The sequence below is a fragment of the Prionailurus viverrinus genome, chromosome E2 (genome assembly GCF_022837055.1).
Source record: "Prionailurus viverrinus isolate Anna chromosome E2, UM_Priviv_1.0, whole genome shotgun sequence".
Classification (NCBI taxonomy): domain Eukaryota; kingdom Metazoa; phylum Chordata; class Mammalia; order Carnivora; family Felidae; genus Prionailurus; species Prionailurus viverrinus.
The window spans coordinates 52,289,749-52,310,335 of record NC_062575.1 but is presented as its reverse complement, the minus strand read 5'-3'; the positions used below and the strand labels follow the sequence as shown (position 1 = coordinate 52,310,335).

Below are 20,587 nucleotides of genomic sequence, written 5' to 3'. Positions count from 1 at the left end.
GCCGGATGCTTAACCGACGGAGCCATCCAGGCGCCCCCCTCCCTCTGTGTTTTTATCTTATTTTTCCTTCCCTTCCCCTATGGTCATCTGTTTTGCTTCTTAAATTCCACATGTGAGTGAAATCATAGGATATTTATCTTTCTCCGACTTATTTCACTTAGCATAATACACTCTTCCACCCAGTTGTTGCAAATGACCAGATTCCATGCCACTGTATATGCTTAAAGAAAAATCTTAAGCGAGGAGTAGTGCAGGTGTTCCTGTATGCACCTCTGTATGACAAAGCTTATGAAGGTGACCTAGAAATGGGGAGACTGAGGGAGAGTCTTGGTGAAGAGATATAGGAGCCAGTGTGTGTGCAACCTCGGAGGAGGGGTGGGCAAAATGGTAATTTAATGAGGAAACGGGTGGGTGAGCGAGTGGTGCAGGTGAGGCTTCAAAGCCACCGGGGCCATGCAGAGGGAAGGCCCCGGATGGTAGGCACGCAGGCTGGAGTGGCCTGTTGGAGGGGAGGGGCGGCCCCTCAGCGCGCAGGACTTGAACTGTCTCCTTCCCGTGCAGCCATTGACCTCATCAACAACCTGCTGCAGGTGAAGATGCGCAAGCGCTACAGCGTGGACAAATCTCTCAGTCACCCCTGGTTACAGGTGATGCGGGGGACGGGGCTGAGGGCGAAGGGGGAGGGAGGTCCTATTGGCTGGGTTGGGGTAAGGGGAGGAACCAGATGGCTTATTGGCTGTGCGGGTGGTGAAGGATGCAGGTACTTTTTCCGTGGCTCGCGAACGTGGCTGAGGTTCCCATTGGCTGGGCTGTAGAAGGAGGTGGAGCTGAATTTCTATTGGCTGGGCGGGTTGTGAAGGGCGTGGCTTCACCTTCCCTGGTACCCGGCCCGACCCCGCGGGGTGGTTAAGGTGCGGGCGCTGTGTGCTCTGTGCCTGCTAACCTTTGGTCTCCGGGGCCCAGGAGTACCAGACGTGGCTGGACCTCCGAGAGCTGGAGGGGAAGATGGGCGAGCGGTACATCACGCACGAGAGTGACGACGCGCGCTGGGAGCAGTTCGTGGCCGAGCACCCGCTGCCCGGGCCGGGCCTGCCCGTCGATGGGGACTTCGGTGGGGCCCTCCCGCCGCAGGACCACGAGATGCAGGGGCTGGCCGAGCGCATCAGCGTCCTCTGAGGCCCCGTGCCCCCCGCCCTGGCTGCCCCATGATGCTGTCCTCCCGTCCCCGGAGAGCTGCCCTCCCGCACCATCTCATGGAACTGTTCCATCTAAGGAGAAGCGGCTTCCTGCCCAAACCGGATGGCGCACGCCCCGGGGGAGGAGCACGGCGGGTGTCCGTGGAGGGGTGTAGTTACTTGCAACGTGAACTCCCCAGCAATTAAAACGAACTCCTCTCTGGCCCCATGGCCTGAGTCTCTGGCCACACCGCACTCTCGTATCATGAGTCTATTGTTCACGGAGCTGGAGTTCACCCGGAAAGAGTATATTTCCTAACAGGGGGTGGGGTGGGGGAGGGATGGGAGAGGTGGCGGCGAGGGGGCTGGAAGCTGGAGGACTTTTGGAAGAAGGAGCAACAGGGGTAGGAAACCTGGAGGGAGGACTGCCAGGAGGGAAGTCTGGAAGGGGGAAGGTACGGAGGGGAGCAGGAGGATGGGGAAGCGAAAAGCAGGAAGAGTTCGAAAAGGAAGGAGTAAGCCCGGAGGGGAGGACGGATGCAGGAGCCCGACTGGAGGCTCGGAGGGTCTGGAGCAAAGTAACCCCATGGCTTGTTTGATCCACTGTTTTGGTTGGGGACATTGCTACTAATCACAACCACTGATAAGAACAATGCAGTTAGCGCAAGTCTGGTCCGGAGTAGAAACCTGATGCGCAATATTTAGTATTTTCTTTTAAACCGATGCGGTGACTTCTCTACGCACAGAATGTGTTCATTCACTGGGTCATCCATCTGTCTGTCACACTGTGGTGGGTGATGCTGGGGACACAGTGGTGACTGAGACCGCCCAGGCTCTGCCCTCAGGGGGTCCGCCATCCAGCAGAGAGAGAGACCCGTCCCAGGACAGTGAAGACCCAGAGTGGGTATGGCTGGGTGAGTCTCAAGCGAGCCTCGGGGTCGGGAAGGCCGGTCTTCGGAGCTAACTTCTCAAGCTTCATCCCGGTCCTGAGATTGTAGGCAGAGGGAACATCGCTCCATCTTTGACCCCTGCCCTCCAGCTCCTCATTGTCACCCAGACTATGTTTTTAGTGTTTATTTATTTTTGAGAGAGAGAGAGAGAGAGAGAGAGAGAGAGAGCGCCAGTGGGAGGGGGCAGAGAGCCAGGTGACAGAGGATCCGAAGCGACTCCACAGTGACAGCGTAGAGCCAGATGAGGGCTCGAACTCACAAACTGTGAGATCACGGCCTGAGCCGAAGTCAAGAATCAGACACTTAACCGACTGAGCCATCCAGGCTCAGTTTGTTTGTTTGTTTGTTTGTTTGTTTAATTTAAATTTTAGCTAGCATAGAGTGCGATATTGGTTTCAGGAGTAGAAATTCAGTGATTCATCCCTTACATAAAACACCCAGTGCTCAGCACAAATGCCCTCATTAGTACCCATCACCCATCTGGCCCATCTCCCACCCACCTCCCTCTGTCAACTCGTGATTTGTTCTCTGCAGCTGAGTCTCTTGTGGTTTGTTTCCCTCTCTTCTCTTCATCCATCAATGGACATTTGGACTCTTTCCATAGTTTGGCTACTGTTGATAATCCAGAGCGACAGCTCTTTGATTTAAAGAAGTTCATTGGGCACCTGGGTGGTTCAGTCAGTTAAGCGTCCGGCTTCAGCTCAGGTCATGATCTCGCAGTTCACAAGTTCGAGCCCCCACATCAGGCTCCGTGCCGACAGCTCAGAGCCTGGAGCCTGCTTTGGATTCTGTGTCTCTCTCTTTCTCTCTCTGTCCCTCCCCCACTCATACTCTGTCTCTTTCTCAAAAATAAATGAAACATTTAAAAAATAAAAAAAAAAACTCAGATGAGGGGGGCATCTGGGTGGCTCAGTTGGCTAAGTGCCTGACTCTTGATTCTGGGTCAGGTCATGATCTCATGGCTCCTAGGTTCGAGCCCCGCCTCAGGCTCCGTGCTGACAGCATGAAGTCTGCTCGGGATTCTCTCCTTCTGTCTCCACCCCTCCCCCACTCACACACACTTTCTCTCAAAATAAATAGAAACTTAAAAAAAAAAAAAAAAAAGAAGTTCAGATGAATCTCAATGAGGATCTCCAGATAAATGAGAATACCTTTGAGGCATAATTCGAGCTGATAATATTGGAGAGTGTCTCTTGGATTCCATCTTGAATGCTTCTCCCTCTAAAACTGATTGGTCCGGGGCGCCTGGGTGGCTCAGTCGGTTAAACAAGCAGCCGACTTCGGCTCAGGTCATGATCTCGCAGTCTGGGAGTTCAAGCCCCGCATCGGGCTCTGTGCTGACAGCTCAGAGCCTGGAGCCTGTTTCAGATTCTGTGTCTCTTTCTCTTTGACCCTCCCCCATTCATGCTCTGTCTCTCTCTGTCTCAAAAATAAATAAACATTAAAAAAAATTTTTTTTAATAAAAATAAAACTGATTGGTCCAAGGCCCAGGAGGGTAGACAACAGATAGACAAATCCGTCCCCAATGACAAACCCACATTGGGAAATATACAGAATGCCTACTCAGGCCTGATCCTGGATAATCCCACTGCTTCGATCTTGGCCACTAGTTTTGTTAAGTTTGAGGCCAGAAATTAGAGAGACGATCAAAAACATGATGTGAGGGACGCCTGGCTGGCTCAGTCCAAAGAGCATCGAGAGCAATTCTTGATCTCAGGGTTGTCAGTTCAAGGCCCACGTTGGGCGTAGAGATTACTTAAATGAATAAAGAAATAAAAACTAAAAAAAAAAAAACAAACCCGTAACATGAGCTGGAGAAATACCTTGATTGCAGAATTCCATGAGGTTAGTCCAACATCAATCATGAGGATGCCGGGGCACATCAAAGCAAAGCCACACAGTGTCACTTAAGGCCCCACACCTTGAATTTGAAAAAAAAAAAAAAAAAAAAAAAAGCCCATTCTGTCAGGGCCATTGGATACTACCAACCCTGATCTTTTTTTTTTTTTTTTTAATGTTTATTTATTTTTGAGACAGAGAGAGACAGAGCACGAACGGGGGAGGGTCAGAGAGAGGGAGACACAGAATCTGAAACAGGCTCCAGGCTCTGAGCTGTCAGCACAGAGCCCGACGCGGGGCTCAAACTCACGGACCGCGAGAGCGGGGCTCGAACTCACGGACCGCGAGAGCGGGGCTCGAACTCACGGACCGCGAGAGCGGGGCTCGAACTCACGGACCGCGAGAGCGGGGCTCGAACTCACGGACCGAGAGAGCGGGGCTCGAACTCACGGACCGAGAGAGCGGGGCTCGAACTCACGGACCGAGAGAGCGGGGCTCGAACTCACGGACCGCGAGATCATGACCTGAGCCGAAGTCGGACTCTTAACCGACTGAGCCACCCAGGCGCCCCCTACCAACCCTGATCTTGATAGAGGTGCTTGTAGGGACTGTAAAGAAAAGGGACACCAAGTTCGAGGGTTAAGATTTAGTCTCCCCAAGGATCCCCTTCTGACAGGCTTTCTCCGTGTCCATAAAAACCCCTCAAGACTTTGGCATATGGCTAGGCCAAGACGTGTAGGCCATAAATAAGAGTCAACCCTGGGTCGCTGCGAGTTCCCAATCCGAACACTGTCTCTGCCTCTCTATCCCTTCCGGCACCACCCAGCTTACCTTACGAACGCCTCGTCTGTCTACACATTCTTTCATTTCCCTCTACATCCAGATTCTCCATCTTTTTGTTCTCACCCGGGACAGTCCACAATGCACAGGGACAGGAGTGCCTCAAGAGGTCACGGAAACCCCCTCTTCCTTTCCGGGGACCCTGCATGCTCATTTGAGGGGTGTGGTTCCTCTTGCCATACCCACCCACCCCCAAATCCAATATGTGGATGATCCCCCCGCTCGGCTCACTCACTGACACTCAACACGTACCCCCCAGAGACACGAGGTGTCTAGGGACGCATTGCCACGACGTTAAGCCACAAGCACCCGACTTCCGCACCCGAAGGCTCACGGTAGCCACAGGAGGAATTTATCCCATCGTTCGTGGCATCTCGACCCAAGACTAAAACGCAACTCCAGTGGTTTCTGAGGCTGCGATGGGTTGAAGTGTGTCCCCTCCCCCGACCCCAGAAAGATAGGTTGAAGTCTTATCCCCCAGTCCGTCAGCATGTAACCTGATTTGGAAATAGGATGGGTTGCAGGCAGATTGAGCCTTGTCTCACGTACCCCTCAAAGACTCCTTCTAACTCACCGCCGGGTCGTGACAGTGACCTCTCCCTATCCCTAGCATCGATGAGTCAGGATTTCTGGGCTCCTTTGCATCCTGCCCCTTCATGGGACTCAGTCTCAGACCATAACAACCCTAACGGCAGGAACCACCTCCCCACTGCACTCACCCAGATTTTCCAGCTATCAAAACACTACCCACCCCGAGTCAACGGGGGCCGCTCATAATTTCTCTTGGCAACAAGCAGCGTCACCCCTCTTGTGACTCATTTCATGGCCCCGGTCCCGTCCCTACATCTTCTCCTTGCTGTCCCATCTTCAATCCGCATTTATTGGCTGAGCCCCTCAGCTAAATGAGACAATTATTTCCATGAGTCTTGGATTGCCCCCCATGAGGCGTGCCTTGTGTGTGAGGATTTTGCAGACTGGTACCGACCTACCAGCCGGACTGGCTTCTGTTATCTTGCCAATCCTGTGAGCCCTTTTCAGAGTTTCAATCCCCCTTCAGTCTATTCATGTCTAACCTTCACTCTTTCTTCTCTCCACCCCTCACCGAATTCCCCACAAACGTAGGAGACCAGCCACATCCTGCGAAGGCTGAAAGTCACCCTACCGACACAGGGTCTAGGATGACTGCGACCCCCTTTCTCATTAGCATCAGAGGAGCCAAATGCTTAGCAGTAAGCCCCGAGGATTTAATAGGGCCTCCACCCATGTTTGGGCAACTTTTGCGCCCAGGTCTGGGGCTTCCGAGGGAGGGCCTTGTATGTTACAGTTGGAAGTTTCTGCTGCATGTTCATTTCCAGGGACTCCTCAGACATCTCATCATCAATGGGATCATCAAGACGCCAACGAGGTGGGGATGCCTGGGTGGCTCAGTTGGTTGAGCATCTGACTCTTGATTTCAGCTCAACTCATGATCTCATGGTTCATGAGATCGAGCTCTACGTTGATAGTGCAGAGCCTGATTGGGATTCTCTCTCTCTCTCTCTCCCTCTGTCTCTCTCTCTCTCTCTCTCTCTCTGCCCCTCCTTTACCTACACGTGCATGCCCCCTGCTCTCTAGATAAACAGACTCAAAAAGGTGGAGGGGCGATGAGGTTATCTGCAGAATTGTGACCGCTGTTCTGACTCCATCAACCAAGGATCTCTCTGTACCTCCTTCTTGCAACCCTGTCAACTGGCTGCCCTCGGGCCTCAAATCTTGGTTTTACCCCCTTATTCAACCATTAATAATTCTCTTTTTTATTTATTTTCCTAGGAATACTCATCTTTGAATGCCCAGTGACCAAATCCTAAATCAGTTTCAGATCCAGCATTTTATGCAAGAAATGGTTCAACTGGCTTTGCACACACAGCAGGGATGGAAAACCAATCCTGACATCACCCCAGACACTAACTACTGAGAAAATCTTGTTTGCGACTGAGCTCCCTAGATCCACCTATCACGAATCTCGATCATCTCCCCACTGTTGGAAAATTGAGGCAGTTAAAGGACAGTCTAGGTCTGTCTTAAACAAGAGGGGATGGACTATAGTTTGCCTCTACTAAAGTCCAAGCTCATTGGGACTCACGAGATTATTTCGTACTTATTTATCAGACCCTCTGTGGCTCTTTCTACATAGAAGGCTCTAGACAAATATCTTGCTCAATCCTCAGGATGACTCTATCTGGTAGATAATGTTATGACCCCCATCATACAGATGAGGAGACCGAGGCACAGATGTTAACCAAGTTTCTCAAAGTCACACAGCTAGAAAGGGGCAGGGGTGGGGGTCACACGCCCTTCCCCTCCCCTTAGTCTGGTTCCAGAATCTTAGCTCTCAAGAGTACCACCGCCTCTGGGGCACCTGGGTGGCGCAGTCGGTTAAGCGTCCGACTTCAGCCAGGTCACGATCTCGCGGTCTGGGAGTTCGAGCCCCGCGTCAGGCTCTGGGCTGATGGCTCAGAGCCTGGAGCCTGTTTCCGATTCTGTGTCTCCCTCTCTCTCTGCCCCTCCCCCGTTCATGCTCTGTCTCTCTCTGTCCCAAAAATAAATAAACGTTGAAAGAGTACCACCGCCTCTCCAGCTTACGACCAGAATGCATTCTGGTGCAGGAGGGTCCTAGAAGAGGGAGGTTCTCATATGATCTTGTGGGCCTGGCCTTTAGGGAGTCAAGGTCTGTCTGAGAAATGGGTATGAACACTGGAGCTAGATCTTGAAGGTTGTAGGGGGACACACTCGGCGTAGTGACACAGGCTGGCCGCCTGAGGGGGCGCCAGCCCGGCTCGCGGAGCCAGGGGAGCCAGAGGGAACCTTGGAAACGAAAGTCAGGCTCAGACTCTTAGGACCACAGAACGTCGAGAACAGAGCATCTTAGAATGCTGAGAACAAAGGCTCCTGGAATCGTAGAATGGTGAACACAATATCCCATGCGATCTGGGAGACAAAAGACGCTTAGATTCTGTTCCGGTCGAATTATAGAATCTTCCACCCAGGCTGGTCTTCTAATTCCAGAATTTGGGATGTCATCGATCTCAGACTCTTAATTAGAAGTTAAGACTGTCTACATAATTTGGGAAGCCTGCTGCAAGATGAAAATGCGGAGCCCCTTGTTCAAAAAATAAGAATTTCAAGACAGAAACAGCCGAATATTAAACCAAGCACAGGGCCCTCTTAAGCTGGTCACACGCCGGTGAAGCCGGTCCCGCTTAGAAGCATCATTTTATGGGAGGATGCCGGTCTTAGCCAGCCTGGTCCTCTGGTTATACAGCTGAGTGTCTGGGAAGGCTTCGTGGAAGAGGAGGCAAAATCAGGGCTCGACTCAATAACCCTCTCCGCCCCCCGCACAGCCTCAGCAGCTTAGGGTTGCTAGGGGTGGGGGGGGAGAGGAACAGCTGCCAAACTGTCACGTGGACCCATTCCCTATTTATAGATCACCCCTTCCCCTCTCGCGGGACAGTCCAATGGTAGCCTGAGCTCGCCCGCAAGGGGGCGGAACCAGCTGCGGGACCCGGGAGGCACGGACCAATGACATTGAAGCAAGGGCGGACTTGTTTCATTGTGACGCGAGAGGGGGCGTGACCAGGCCCCAAAGGCTGGCAAGCGGTGGGGCGTGGCGAGGCCGCCCAGAAGCAAAGCGAGTAGGAAGCTGCGAGCATGCGTCGCGTCGGGGGGCGCGGGTGCACCGCCGAGCAGCTTCGTAAAGGAGGGTAGCAGCCAATAGGCGACGGTTGCTCTGTCGCCGGGGGCGTGGCCATGCAGATAAGGCGCGGGTGGGCGGCCCAATGGGCGGGCGCCTATGCAGATGAGACGGTGACAGCCGGGCCAGCGGGCGGGCGGGCAGGCGGGCTGTTGGGGCGGGGAGGTGGGACCCGGAGAGGGGTGGCCGTGGGGCCCGGCCGGGCTGGGGTGGGGGGCCGCAGCCATGATCCGGGCCTTCTCGTTCCCGGTGAGCCCCGAGCGGGGCCGGCTGCGGGGCTGGCTGGAGGGCAGCCTGGCCGGGCTCTGCGAGTTGCACTGGCTCCGGGAGAGGCAGGAGTACCGCGTGCAGCAGGCGCTGCGGCTGGCCCAGCCCGGAATGGGGGGCGCCGAGGCCGAGGACGAGGAGGACGCCGATGAGGACGAAGATGCGGCGGCGGCGCGCCGGGCCGCAGCGGCCCTGGAGGAGCAGCTGGTGAGGGGCCGCCTGTCCGTCCATCCCTCCGCCCCCGTGTGTGTGTGTCTGTCTGTCTGTCTGTCTCGGTTGGATGCTCAGACACCCGTTGCGGTGGGGGAGGGGGAGAGGACAGGGGGTGGGGCTGGAGACCCAGGAGTATGGGCGGCGGGCGGGATCTGGCCTCCTCAACCCCAAACTGGGGAAGGTGGTGGTGGTGGGGGGGAACTGCATCGCCTCCGCTGGGGCCTCGTGAAATGCACAGACCCTCTCCCCAAAGAAAATTCTTCTAGGCGCTAAGTATGTGTCAAGCCTGAGCCGAGTATTTGGTATGCGTTGTCTTCTTGAAGCCTGGGGGAGAGGAGGGTGATAGTCCTCATTTTGCAGAGAAAGAAGCTGAGGTTCAGAGATGGCAAGTGACTCACCCAAGGTCACACAGCCGGGATCCAAACATGCCCCGCTCTGGCCCCGCTTCCAGGGCTCCATCTTCCCTAAGTCCCGATGTGCTTGGAGATCTCCGGAGGGGGCGGGGTGGGGGGGGGGGAGGGGATCCTCGGGCCTCCTGCGGGAGGGACCACTGCTGAGAGGAAGCTTGCAGTCCCTGAGGACCCCGCGGTCATCTTTACTCTCTGGTGACACTTTCCCTCCTTTCCTACCTGGTCCCAGCCTTGGTTAACCCCAGAAGGGGCAGGTTGAGGCAGCGTGGGGGCCCGACTTCTGAACTCCCCGAGTGCTCTCATGGTGGAAAATGAGGCAGAGGTCTCCAGAAGGACTTAAGGAGCACCACCCCTCTCTCCTTCTCTGTCATTTGTTCATTCTCCTGACCTCTTCCTGGATTCCCCTCACTCTCTCTCCCTATTGCCACATCCCTGTGACTTTCAGTGTCTGTTTCTATCTTTCTTAACCCTCTGTGTCTATCTCTGTCTCCCCAGGCTTCCCTTGCATTTCTGCACCTCTCTGTTCCGGCCCCAAGTCCCTGTCCCCACCTCTCTCTTCCCCTTCTCCCCCCCCCCCCCCCCCCCAGCCTGCCAGGCCCCAGACCCTGGCTCTCCCCTTGCAGATCCCATCCCCAAGCCTGTGTGTGGTCAGAGCTTCCCGTTTGGGGAAACCTGAGCCGGGGTGGCGGGGGAGGGGGCTCTCCCTGCTGCTGACCTCCATTGCCCCCGCCCCAGATGGGGAATGGGGAGGGGGTCTGCAGCCAGACTCCGGGGCTGCACGCACAGCCCCTCCCCCGACTGGGAGCGGGACCCTGCACATTCTTCTCTGGAAACAGAAACAGCTGTGGGAGGCCCCACCCCCTCCCAAAGTTGGAGACGCCTTGTGGGGGCCTTCACCCCGCTCCCCCCCCCCCCACCCTAAGCTGGCTGGGCTTGGGAAGGCACCTCCCACCCTACGAGGAGAGGGAGAAAGCCCGGGGATGGGCAGGCTGTGTCCTTCCTTCCTGTCCCTCAGTCTCGCCCTCTCTCTGCCTCAGTCTCCTCTCTCTGTCCTTCAGCTTCCCCATCCCTGCCCCTAAGTCTCCCCCCTTCTCCGCCCCTCTGCCTAACCCCCGCCCCCCCCGGAGGTGGTAGTAGAGAGGCCTCTTTCCCCCACACTCTCCAGGCAAAGCTCCGTCCCAGCGTCAGGGAGGAGGCGGTGGCAGGCAGCGGGAGAGAGACAGCGGCACCGAGGGAGGAACAGAGAAACGCTAAATATAAACTCCTCTGCCGTTGGGGGTTCCTGGGTCCTTCTGAGGAGGGTGTGGGTACCTCCTCTGATCCCTGAGCCTCTGTCTTAGGATACTTCCCCCTCCCGCCACCCCCCCCCCCTTGTGCCCCCCTCCCCTGCCCCAGGAATACACTCCCTTTGAAGCAACAAAGATTGAAGCCAGGCTTGATTAGTTTCTAATAGAAATGGTGGGGGGTGCAGGTGAAGACGCGGGATATTCAGAGAAAAGAGGCAAGAATCCTGGATGGGGGTGGGGTGGGGGTTCTGTTCTCTCCCACCAAGAGAAAGGGTCCCCTTCCAGCAAGAAGGACTTAAGTTAGACTTGCAGAAGGACTTCCTAATAGAGATGAAGGGAATTGGACAAGCAGTGGGGGGGTGGGGGGGTGGGGACAAAGGTCTGGAAATGCTTGGGCAAAGGGGTCTCCAGGGGTCGTAACCCCATGCATGTTAACCCTCCCTGGATGGCGGACGGTCCCCTGGCAGAAGGGTTTGCAAAAAAAAAAAAAGAAAGAAAAGAAAAAAGATGAGGGGCATTGTGGGTACCCAGGGAGCTAGATTCAGGCCAACATCCTTCTGGTTTTTTAAAGAGTTATCATTGCTTCGCACCTGGAAGGGATGGGGGTCAAACTTACAAACAGTGAGAGTGTGTAGACTAGGGTGCTGTTGGAGGGTCCAGGTGTGGGGGAAGGGGAGGCCTCTCCTGTCTGTCCCCCTTAACTCCTTCTGGGAACCGACATGACACGGGCAGAACTTCACCACCCCCCCCCACCCCGCCCAGCTCCCAAATCGATCCTTTCATCTTTATTTTTAATTACACGAGTGAAACACGACTTTCTATTTTCCTTGTTGAGACACTCAGCACTTTGGGGGCGCCTGGGTGGCTCAGTGGGTTGAGCGCCCGACTTCGGCCCAGGTCACGATCTCCAGGTTCGTGAGTTCGAGCCCCGCGTCGGGCTCTGTGCTGAACAGCTCAGAGCCTGGAGCCTGCTTCGGATTGTGTCTGTCTCCCTCTCTGTCTGCCCCTCCCCTGCTCGTGCTCTCTCTCTCTCTCTCAAAAATAAGTAAATAGTAAAAAAAGAAAAAGAAATTCAGAGCTTTCGTGTAATAATCAAAGCTAGCATTTATTAAGAGCTTAAAAGAAACTGCTATTTTAGTTCATTTAATCCTTATGACACCCCATAAGAGAGGGAGTTGAATGCCATGTTGCAGAGGAGGAAACCAGGGCCCAGAAAGGGGAAGTAACTTGTTCCAGGTCTCCTCGGAATCGACACTGTTGTCACCTTGGTGTGAGAGCCTCCAGACGTCTTCCACAGCTTACATACCAAGAAGTGTAGTGTTTTGCTTTGCTTTTTAATTTTTATTGTACTAAAAATTTTTTTAAAAATTTATTTACAGGGGCGCCTGGGTGGCGCAGTTGGTTAAGCGTCTGACTTCAGCCAGGTCACGATCTCGCGGTCCGTGAGTTCGAGCCCCGCGTCAGGCTCTGGGCTGATGGCTCAGAGCCTGGAGCCTGTTTCTGATTCTGTGTCTCCCTCTCTCTCTGCCCCTCCCCCGTTCATGCTCTGTCTCTCTCTGTCCCAAAAATAAATAAAAAACGGAGAAAAAAAATTAAAAAAAAATTTATTTACAGAGAGAGAGCGCGCGCATATGGGTTAGGGGCAGAGAGAGAAAGAGAAAGAATCTCAAGCCGGCTCCGCGCTGTCAGCCGGAGAGCCCGACACATGGCTCGAACTCACAAACCGTAAGATCATGACCTGGGCCAAGATCAAGAGTCGGATGCTTAACCGACTGAGCCACCCAGGCGCCCGATGCTTTGCTTTCTCACAAATTTCAGTCTCTTGGGTGAGGTCCTTGGGGGGGACAATGCCAGTGGTTCTCAAGGTGTGGCCGCTGGACTAGCAGGATGGGGGGGGGGTGACTTGCAAGATATGCAAATGGGGCTCCAGCCTGGAAGCTCTGGAAGCTCTGGAGGCGGGACCCAGTAATTTAGGCGTGAACAATGCCCTTCAGGTAATTCTGACTCACGCTGGTGCTATGCCCTTTCCTTTTCCGCCTGGAAGCTCTATGTGAGTGATGCCTGTATACACATATGGCCTCCTTCCGTTTTGACAGCTGCATAGTATTCTGCTGTATACGTTCATCCCTTCAGCAAACATCTCCTGAGCGCCTACTCTGTGCCAGGCACTGTGCTATGCACTGGGCTTGGGGGGTGTGTGGGGGGGGGGGAAGTGGGGGAAGGACGCTGGGGCCAACAAAGCAGACAAAACGCTCTGCCTTCCAGGAACGACATTTAGTGAGCAGACAAAAAACAAATGACAACCCAATGTATCATTCTGAGCCAGGAGGTCATGTGGGGGTGGGGGTGGGGGTGGGGAATGAAAGCAGGGCAACAGGGTGCAGAATGACTGGGGAGCTATTTTGGAAAGACTGGTCAGAGGAGGGATCCTGTGAAGCGAAGATCTGAACCGAGCAAGGGAGGGAGCCAGGGGGAAATTCAGGGGAAACACATCTTACAGAGGTAGGAGCTGGCCAGGCGCAAGGCGTGCTGGGGAGGGGGGGGGGGAACAGCAAGGAGGCCAGTGTGGCTACGAGGCTACGGCAGAGTGAGCAAGGGGGCGATTAGTAGGGGGGACATGACGTGGGGTACGTGGGCGCTCAGGGAACGCTTCTAGCCACCCCTGATACGACACAGTTGGGCTGCCCTCTTGGGTTCTGCTCAAAGATGACGCCACCCTGAGCATCTCTGCACGGCCCAGGGCAGGAGCCCAAAGTGGACCGATTTGTTGACTTTGCTCCTATAAACAAGCCCAGAAGGGGGCTTCTGTTCTGGGGGCGGGGGAGGGAGGGGTGAGGACGGGAGGGGGGAGCCCAGGAGAGCGGCCGCTGGAGTAGGAAGCTGGGGGAGGGAGGGGGGGCGTCTGCGGGGGAGCCGGCCCGTCTTTCTGCCCTAAATAGGCAGGGCTGGGCGCCTGGCCTCCCAGCTCCTCCCCCCTCCCTGCCTCCCGCCCGCCGTCCAGACAAGCCGCTTTTGTCTGAGGGTCAACCGTCGGCCCGCGGCTGCCGCCACCTCTGGCCTCACCCAGACCCATGTGGGACTCTTCCTGGATCTGTTTTCCAAAATGGGGTTAAGCCCTAGAGTCTCAGAGGCCCCATCTGTGTTGTTTCAGCCCCACCCCCTTCGCTAATGACCGCCGCTCCGCTAAAAGGGTTTTCACCTTCATTCATTCATCCCTGATAAGAAATGGTCATTTCCTGCAGCAAGAAGGATCCGGGATAGACTCAACAGAAATTTCTCCTGGGGATGAGGGGCGATGGGAGACACGGGGGGGGGGGGGGGGGGAGGGTAGGAGGGGGGTGAGGCTTCTGGGTAGGAATGAAGCAAGGGCAGGAGGAAGATGCCGTCCCCCAGGCAAGGGAACCTGCTGGGGCTTGTTGCTGTAGTACCCACTAAGGCTAGACTCACAGAAGGACTTGCCAGTAGGTGTTGGGGGGCGGGGGAGTGGTTCTTCCCAAGAGAAGGAGCAAAGGACTTAGCATGAGTCGTGGTCTGCCTATTGTATCCATATGAGGGAAAGAATCGGTCTGCAGCAGGAAGGACTTAAGGAAGCCTTGCAGAAGGACTTTCTGCTGCCGATAAGGGGCGGTGGGGGGAGACGGGAGCATCCAAGAAGAGAAGGTCAAGGGGGCACCTGGGTGGCGCAGTTGGTTAAGCGTCCGACTTCAGCCAGGTCACGATCTCGCGGTCCGTGAGTTCGAGCCCCGCGTCGGGCTCTGGGCTGATGGCTCGGAGCCTGGAGCCTGTTTCGGATTCTGTGTCTCCCTCTCTCTCTGCCCCTCCCCCGTTCATGCTCTGTCTCTCTCTGTCCCAAAAATAAATAAACGTTGAAAAAAAAAATTAAAAAAAAAAAAAAAAGAAGAGAAGGTCAAGGACTGGAGAAGGTGGACCCCATGGCCAAGGGATCTGCTAGGTAGCAGCGAATTGCCCTTCCAGCTGGACCACCTGAGCTGAGGCTCGAAGAGGGACATCCTAATAGGTGTTAAGGGGCCACGAGCACAAATGGAGGGAACACCTGATAGAGAGGGAGCAGGGGTGGGGCCTCCTGAAGCTTAGCACACCCGAGAGATGGTGATGTCGCTGCGGCACGAAGGACTTGAGTTAGACCATCGGAAGGACTTCTATTGGGCTGAAGGGACAGACAACTTGAGGGGGGAGATCCTGGGGCTTGGGTGCTTTTACCCTTCCGAAATCAGAGCCTCATTGTCAAAGTGAAACCCTACCCATGGTCTGGGAAGATGTGGGGGGCTCCTTGGCAGAGGTTGGGGGGCGCATTCTGACCAATCTGCTTTCCTCATGCCCTCAGGAGGCCTTGCCTGGGCTCATCTGGGACCTGGGCCAGCAGCTGGGAGATCTGAGCCTGGAGTCTGGGGGCCTGGAACAGGAGAGCGGGCGCAGCTCAGGTAAACAGGGCGTGCCTGGGATACCCCCATCTTTCCTCCTGCCCCTACCTCTCAGGCTGCCTCTTGGTCTCTTCCTTCCCCCACCCCGGGCTTCCCCGCCCAGGCCCCTGATGACCTCTCCTCTTCTCCTTGGAATCCAGGCTTCTATGAAGACCCCAGTTCCACGGGGGGTCCAGACTCACCACCCTCTACCTTCTGTGGGGACAGTGGCTTCTCTGGATCTGGCTCCTATGGACGCCTGGGTCCCGCTGAACCCCGGGGCATCTATGCCAGCGAGAGGCCCAAGTCCCTAGGTAAGGTGGGTGGGGTTGGGGCCCTGAGAACCAGGGAATGGACAGTAGGAGAGTGGTTTTGAGCCCAAGCTTCTGAGTCAGACTGACCTGGATTCGAATTCTGGCTGCGACATTCCCCTTTCGTGTGATTTTGAGCCTGTTGCTTCTTTCGGGGCCTCCGTGTCTCCCTCGGTTAAAGTGGGATTGATAACAGCACCTACGTCGTAGGGAAGTTTTGCATATTCAGGGAGCCTCAGCCCTAATTGCTATTAGACTTGGCACCCACAGTAGCCACTCGGGAAACAGGAACTGCTGTTGTCCATTTATGCAAGTAAGTTTCTGAGCCCCTACTATGTGCCGCCGTAGCCCTATCCTAGTGGTGAGGGATGCAGTCGTGGCGGGGGTGGGGGGTGGGGGTGGGGGAAGACCCCTGTCCTCAAGAAGCTGACTTTCCAGTGGGAGAGACAGATAATAAACAAGATAAGTCAGATATAGACAGACAGAGAAGAAAGTTAGGGGAAGGGGACCAGGGAGGTCGTCCTCTTTGGAATCGGCGAGGAAGTTGCCATTTTAGAAGACGCGGCCCCGGGGAAGAGGTCACTGAGACTGTGACATTTGAGTGGCGTCCTAAAATAAGTGAGGCAGTGGGCCAAACAGATATCCTCAGGGAAGAGTGTTCCAGGTAGCGGGAACAGAAAGTGCAAAGGCCGTGAGGCTGGAACGTGACTGGCAGGTGCAACCAGGAAGCCAATGTAGCCGGAGACCTAAAATTACAGAGGAGAGGCGTCAGAGATGGAGGTCAGAAAGGCAGGGGCGGGACAGACCATTCAGGGTCTTGTGAAGATTTGGTTATGAACCTGGTATGAGGGAAGGAGGGGGGGGGGGAGAGAGAGCAGGGTTTGTGATGACAGTGGAGGAGGAGGGGTAGGCAACTTGACCCTCCTAGGCTCACCTTAGAAGGGGCTTCGAGAGTCTCTCCACTCTCTTCCTTTTTTTTTTTTTTTTTTTTTTTTTTTTTTGCCTCCCTCCCCAGGAGACGCCAGTCCTAGCGCTCCAGAGGCGGTGAGCGCTCGGGCAGCCGTGCCGCGATCGTACTCGGCGCCCTACCCGACGGCAGCGGGCTCCGCGGGCCCGGAGGCCTGCTCCTCCGCGGAGCGGCGGGCCCGCGCGGGGCCCTTCCTGACGCCCAGCCCCCTGCACGCCGTGGCGTTGCGCAGCCCGCGGCCCTGCGTCCGGCCTCCTGCGGACTCGCCGGACGCCCCCGGCACGGGGCGGCCCCTGGACGGCTACATCTCGGCGCTCCTGCGCAGGCGCCGCCGCCGGGGGGCGGGCCAGCCCCGGACCAGTCCCGGGGGCGCGGACGGGGGCCCGCGGCGCCAGAACAGCGTGCGCCAGAGGCCGCCCGACGTGTCCCCGCCCCCCGGAGGCGCGCGGCCCGCGCCCGAGCCCCCAGTGGAGCGCGCGGGGGGCCGTCCCGCCAGCCCGGCGCCTTTGGGGCGCGCCTGGGCCTCGCCGTGGGAGTCGGAGACGGCGCCCGAGCCCGCCGCGCCGCCCGCCGCTCCCTCGCCCCCCGACAGCCCGGCCGAGGGTCGCCTGGTGAAGGCGCAGTACATCCCGGGCGCGCAGGCCGCCACCCGCGGCCTCCCCGGCCGCGCGGCGCGCCGCAAAGCGCCACCACTGACCCGTGGCCGCAGCGTGGAGCAGTCCCCACCCCGGGAGCGTCCCCGGGCCGCCGGCCGCCGCGGACGCGTGACGGAGGCCTCGGGCCGCCGGGGCTCGCCCAGGGCTCGCAAGGCCGCGCGCTCCCAGTCTGAGACCAGCCTGTTGGGCCGCGCGGCCGCGGTGCCTCCGGGGCCCCCCAAGTACCCCACGGCCGAACGGGAAGAGCCCCGGCCGCCGAGGCCCCGTCGCGGCCCTGCGCCCACACTCGCGGCGCAGGCCGCGGGGTCCTGCCGCCGCTGGCGCTCCACGGCGGAGATCGACGCTGCGGACGGACGCCGCGGCCGTCCCCGAGCCCCGACAGCCCGCGGCCCGGGGCCCGGCCCATCCCCGTCGGCTCCGCAGCGCCGTCTTCTCTATGGCTGCGCGGGCAGCGACTCTGAGTGCTCTGCGGGGCGCCTGGGGCCCCTTGGACGCCGGGGTCCCACCAGCGGCGTCGGCGGCGGCTATGGGGAGAGTGAATCGAGCGCCAGCGAGGGGGAGTCGCCTGCCTTCAGCTCCGCATCCAGCGACTCAGACGGCAGCGGTGGCCTGGTGTGGCCGCAGCAGCTGGTGGCAGCCACCGCAGCCTCTGGGGCAGGGGGTGGTGCAGGTGGAGGGGCCCCCGCGGGCCCCGCCAAAGTGTTTGTGAAGATCAAGGCTTCCCACGCGCTCAAGAAAAAGATACTGCGTTTCCGTTCGGGTTCACTCAAGGTCATGACTACAGTGTGAGTTTGGGGGTTTGCTCGGGCTCCCCCTTCATGGCCTCTGCACCACCACACTCCCAATCACTGACCCTTCCATACCTCCCTTCCAAAGACCACCATTTTCTCTGCTTCCAAAGACCCTTCCTCACTGCCCCCATCCACTGCAGTCTTGGTTGAAAAGGCTCCCCCTCCACCGTAGGGAGGAATGGGGGAGGAGCCCTGTTTGACCCAGTTCAGCTGCTGGCTCTGCAGCCCTTGGGCAAGAAAGTTCCCTTTGTCTGGGCCTCACTTTCCTCATCTGTACTATGGGTGTAATATGGTATGCGGAAGGGGTAATTCAGTTCGAATTTCCCCATTTTAGTTTAGACACTTAGTCCGTTTGTTCCCGTTCACCACTGTCACTGAGCCCTCTTGCTCCTCCTTTCCATGGCCAGATCTGGTGTCTCCCCGCCCCTCCCCCATTCACAAAGTGCCCCCATCCATGTCCCTGGATTCTTAAGCTATCCCCTTGGCACCGTGGTCAGAGACGCTGTGTCTGACCCGGGTGGTGCCTGCAGAGTGCCCTGGGAAAGGAAGGACCACTGACTTTGGGGTTTTGAGGGTCAGTTAGGAGGTGGTAGCACCTGGAAAGATGGACTCTTTCGCCTCTATCCCGGGACAGTTATGGAGGATTAGGAGGTAGAAGAGGGGAAGGAAGATGGTTTCTATCTCATGCCCCCCCTTTTCTCCCCCCTCCCAAAGGGAGTGGGGAGAGCCCAGGATGACCCTCAGCTGTTCCAATCCAGTATTTTTTTTTCTTTTTTAAAATTACTGTATTTATTATGACGATGGTGACTCCCCAGTGCACAGGGGGGCCAGATTCTGTGTTTCTCTAACCTCTTTGTAAATAAATGCACACTGTTCCATACGTGGTGGACTCTCCTTCTGTGGTAAAATGGCTTTCCTTTGGACTCACGTTTAGTGAGCAACTACTATTTGCTTTGAACATAGGGGTCTAGAGCCAGGTGGCAGATCTCAGGGTGGGTCTCAACCTGATTTTCCTACCATGGGGCTGTTTTACCACAATGAATCTGACCTTTGATTGAGTTGCGTTTGGTCGCAAACATGGTTTCATAAAAATGTAAGTGAAGGGCCAACCCAAATTTCTTTTCTCAAGAGTCATCATAGTCAGTTTGATGTGTATCCTTGAATGTTTCCCTTTATGTGTTTGCATACATATGTGAATTTAAGTAACTATATAAATATATAACTATATTATACATATATACCATGTATATGTACATATATACATATATAAATTGAACCATATATTTGCATTATTTATCACTTTTATTCTATTATTATTATTATTATTATTTTCATTTGGTGGTGTTAAGTCATCTGTGTCCAAAGATTTCTTTATGGGAAGGATTTTAATTAAGAATTAGATATTGGGGGGGGGGGCACCCGGGTGGCTCAGTCGGTTGAGCGTCCAACTCTTAATTTTGGCTCAGGTCATGATCCTAGGGTCCTGAGATAGAGTCCTGCGTTGGGCTTCATGCTGAGCCTGGAGCCTGCTTGGGATTCTCTCTCTCTCTTTCTCTCTCTCTCAAAAAAAAAAAAAAAAAAACAAAACACACAAAAAAAACCAAAACAAAAAACAAATCGGTTTCTTTGATGGTTATGGTACTATTTAACTTTTCTATTTCTTCCTGTGTCAGTTTTACTAAGTTGTATTCGTCTAGGAAATTGTCCATTTCATCTCAATTTAGATGACATTTTCCTATAGTTGTATAATGATTGTTTTTTAAAGCTTTTATTTATTTTATTATTTTTAATTTTTTTTTTGAGAGACAGTGTGTGAGTGAGCAAGGGGCAGAGAGAGAGGGAAAGAGAGAGAGTGTGGAGCCCAAAGTGGGGCTCAAGCTCACCTGAAGCAGGGCTCGAGCTCACCCAAAATGGGGCTGGAACTCACAAACTCTGAGATCATGACCTGAGCAGAAGTCGGATGCTTAACCCACTGCACCACCCAGGCGCTCTAAGATTTTATTTTTAATTAATCTCTACGCCCCACGTGAGGCTTGAACTTACAACTCCAAGATCAAGAGGTGCATGCTCTACTGACTGAGGCAGCCAGGTGCCCCCCTCACTGTATTATTATTATTAGCTGCATAAGAGTCCACTGTGGGATTGTCAGCTCTCCCAATTATTTTGCTGTTAGGGACCTTGCTGCAGGAATGTCCTTGTACATACCTCTATGTGCATATATATATGTATGTATTTCTGTAGGCTTCACTCCTAGAAATAGAATTGTTTGGTCATTAATGTACACTCATTTAAAAACTTTTAATTGAGGGACGCCTGTGTGGCTCAGCTGGTTGAGCATCCGACTTCGGCTCAGGTTCACGATCTCATGGTTTGTGAGTTCGAGCCCCTCGTCGGTCGGGCTCTGTGCTGACCGCTCAGAGCCTGCAGCCTGCTTCAGATTCTGTGTCCCTCTCTCGCTCATGCTCTGTCTCTCTCTCTCAAGAATTAAAAAAAAAAATTAAAAACTTTTAATTGACATTGCCACACTTCCTCCCACTAAAAGCGCCCTCAGCTGATATTTTCATTTCTGTTTTTTTTTTAACCTTTTGTGATTTTATTTTTTTTAAGTTTTTAATTAATTAATTATTTATTTATTTATTTTGAGACAGAGAGACAGAGTGCTGGTGGGGGAGGAAAGGAGAGAGAGGGAGACGCAGAACCTGAAGCAGGCTCCAGGCTCTGAGCTGTCAG

General features: G+C 55.2%; 2 protein-coding genes across 4 annotated transcripts in view; both read left to right on the top strand.

Annotated features, from left to right (window-relative positions):
• Positions 1 to 1,430, top strand: part of PRKD2 (protein kinase D2) — a 34,426-nt gene extending 32,996 nt beyond the window's left edge. For all 3 annotated transcript variants that reach the window (XM_047835204.1, XM_047835205.1, XM_047835206.1), the window contains 2 exons: positions 562 to 647; positions 964 to 1,430. In XM_047835204.1, the coding sequence (XP_047691160.1) occupies positions 562 to 647; positions 964 to 1,176 (299 nt within the window). In that variant the 3' untranslated portion in view covers positions 1,177 to 1,430. The remainder of the gene's footprint in view (positions 1 to 561; positions 648 to 963) is intronic.
• A 7,271-nt stretch (positions 1,431 to 8,701) lies between these two features.
• DACT3 (dishevelled binding antagonist of beta catenin 3) lies at positions 8,702 to 18,737 on the top strand. The gene is made up of 4 exons (XM_047837232.1): positions 8,702 to 9,009; positions 15,057 to 15,153; positions 15,294 to 15,446; positions 16,459 to 18,737. Exons 1-4 carry the CDS (start codon positions 8,761 to 8,763, stop codon positions 17,853 to 17,855), a joined length of 1,896 nt encoding a protein of 631 aa, XP_047693188.1. The 5' UTR covers positions 8,702 to 8,760; the 3' UTR covers positions 17,856 to 18,737.
• The last annotated feature ends 1,850 nt before the right edge of the window (positions 18,738 to 20,587 follow it).

What these genes read in the sequence shown, in the direction of transcription:
- DACT3 (XM_047837232.1), top strand. Translation starts at nt 8,761, where the DNA reads ATGATCCGGGCCTTCTCGTTCCCGGTGAGCCCCGAGCGGGGCCGGCTG. An exon ending in CGGCCCTGGAGGAGCAGCTG is followed by an intron (nt 9,010 to 15,056) that starts GTGAGGGGCCGC and finishes TCATGCCCTCAG; the next exon opens with GAGGCCTTGCCTGGGCTCAT. An exon ending in CGAGAGGCCCAAGTCCCTAG is followed by an intron (nt 15,447 to 16,458) that starts GTAAGGTGGGTG and finishes CTCCCTCCCCAG; the next exon opens with GAGACGCCAGTCCTAGCGCT.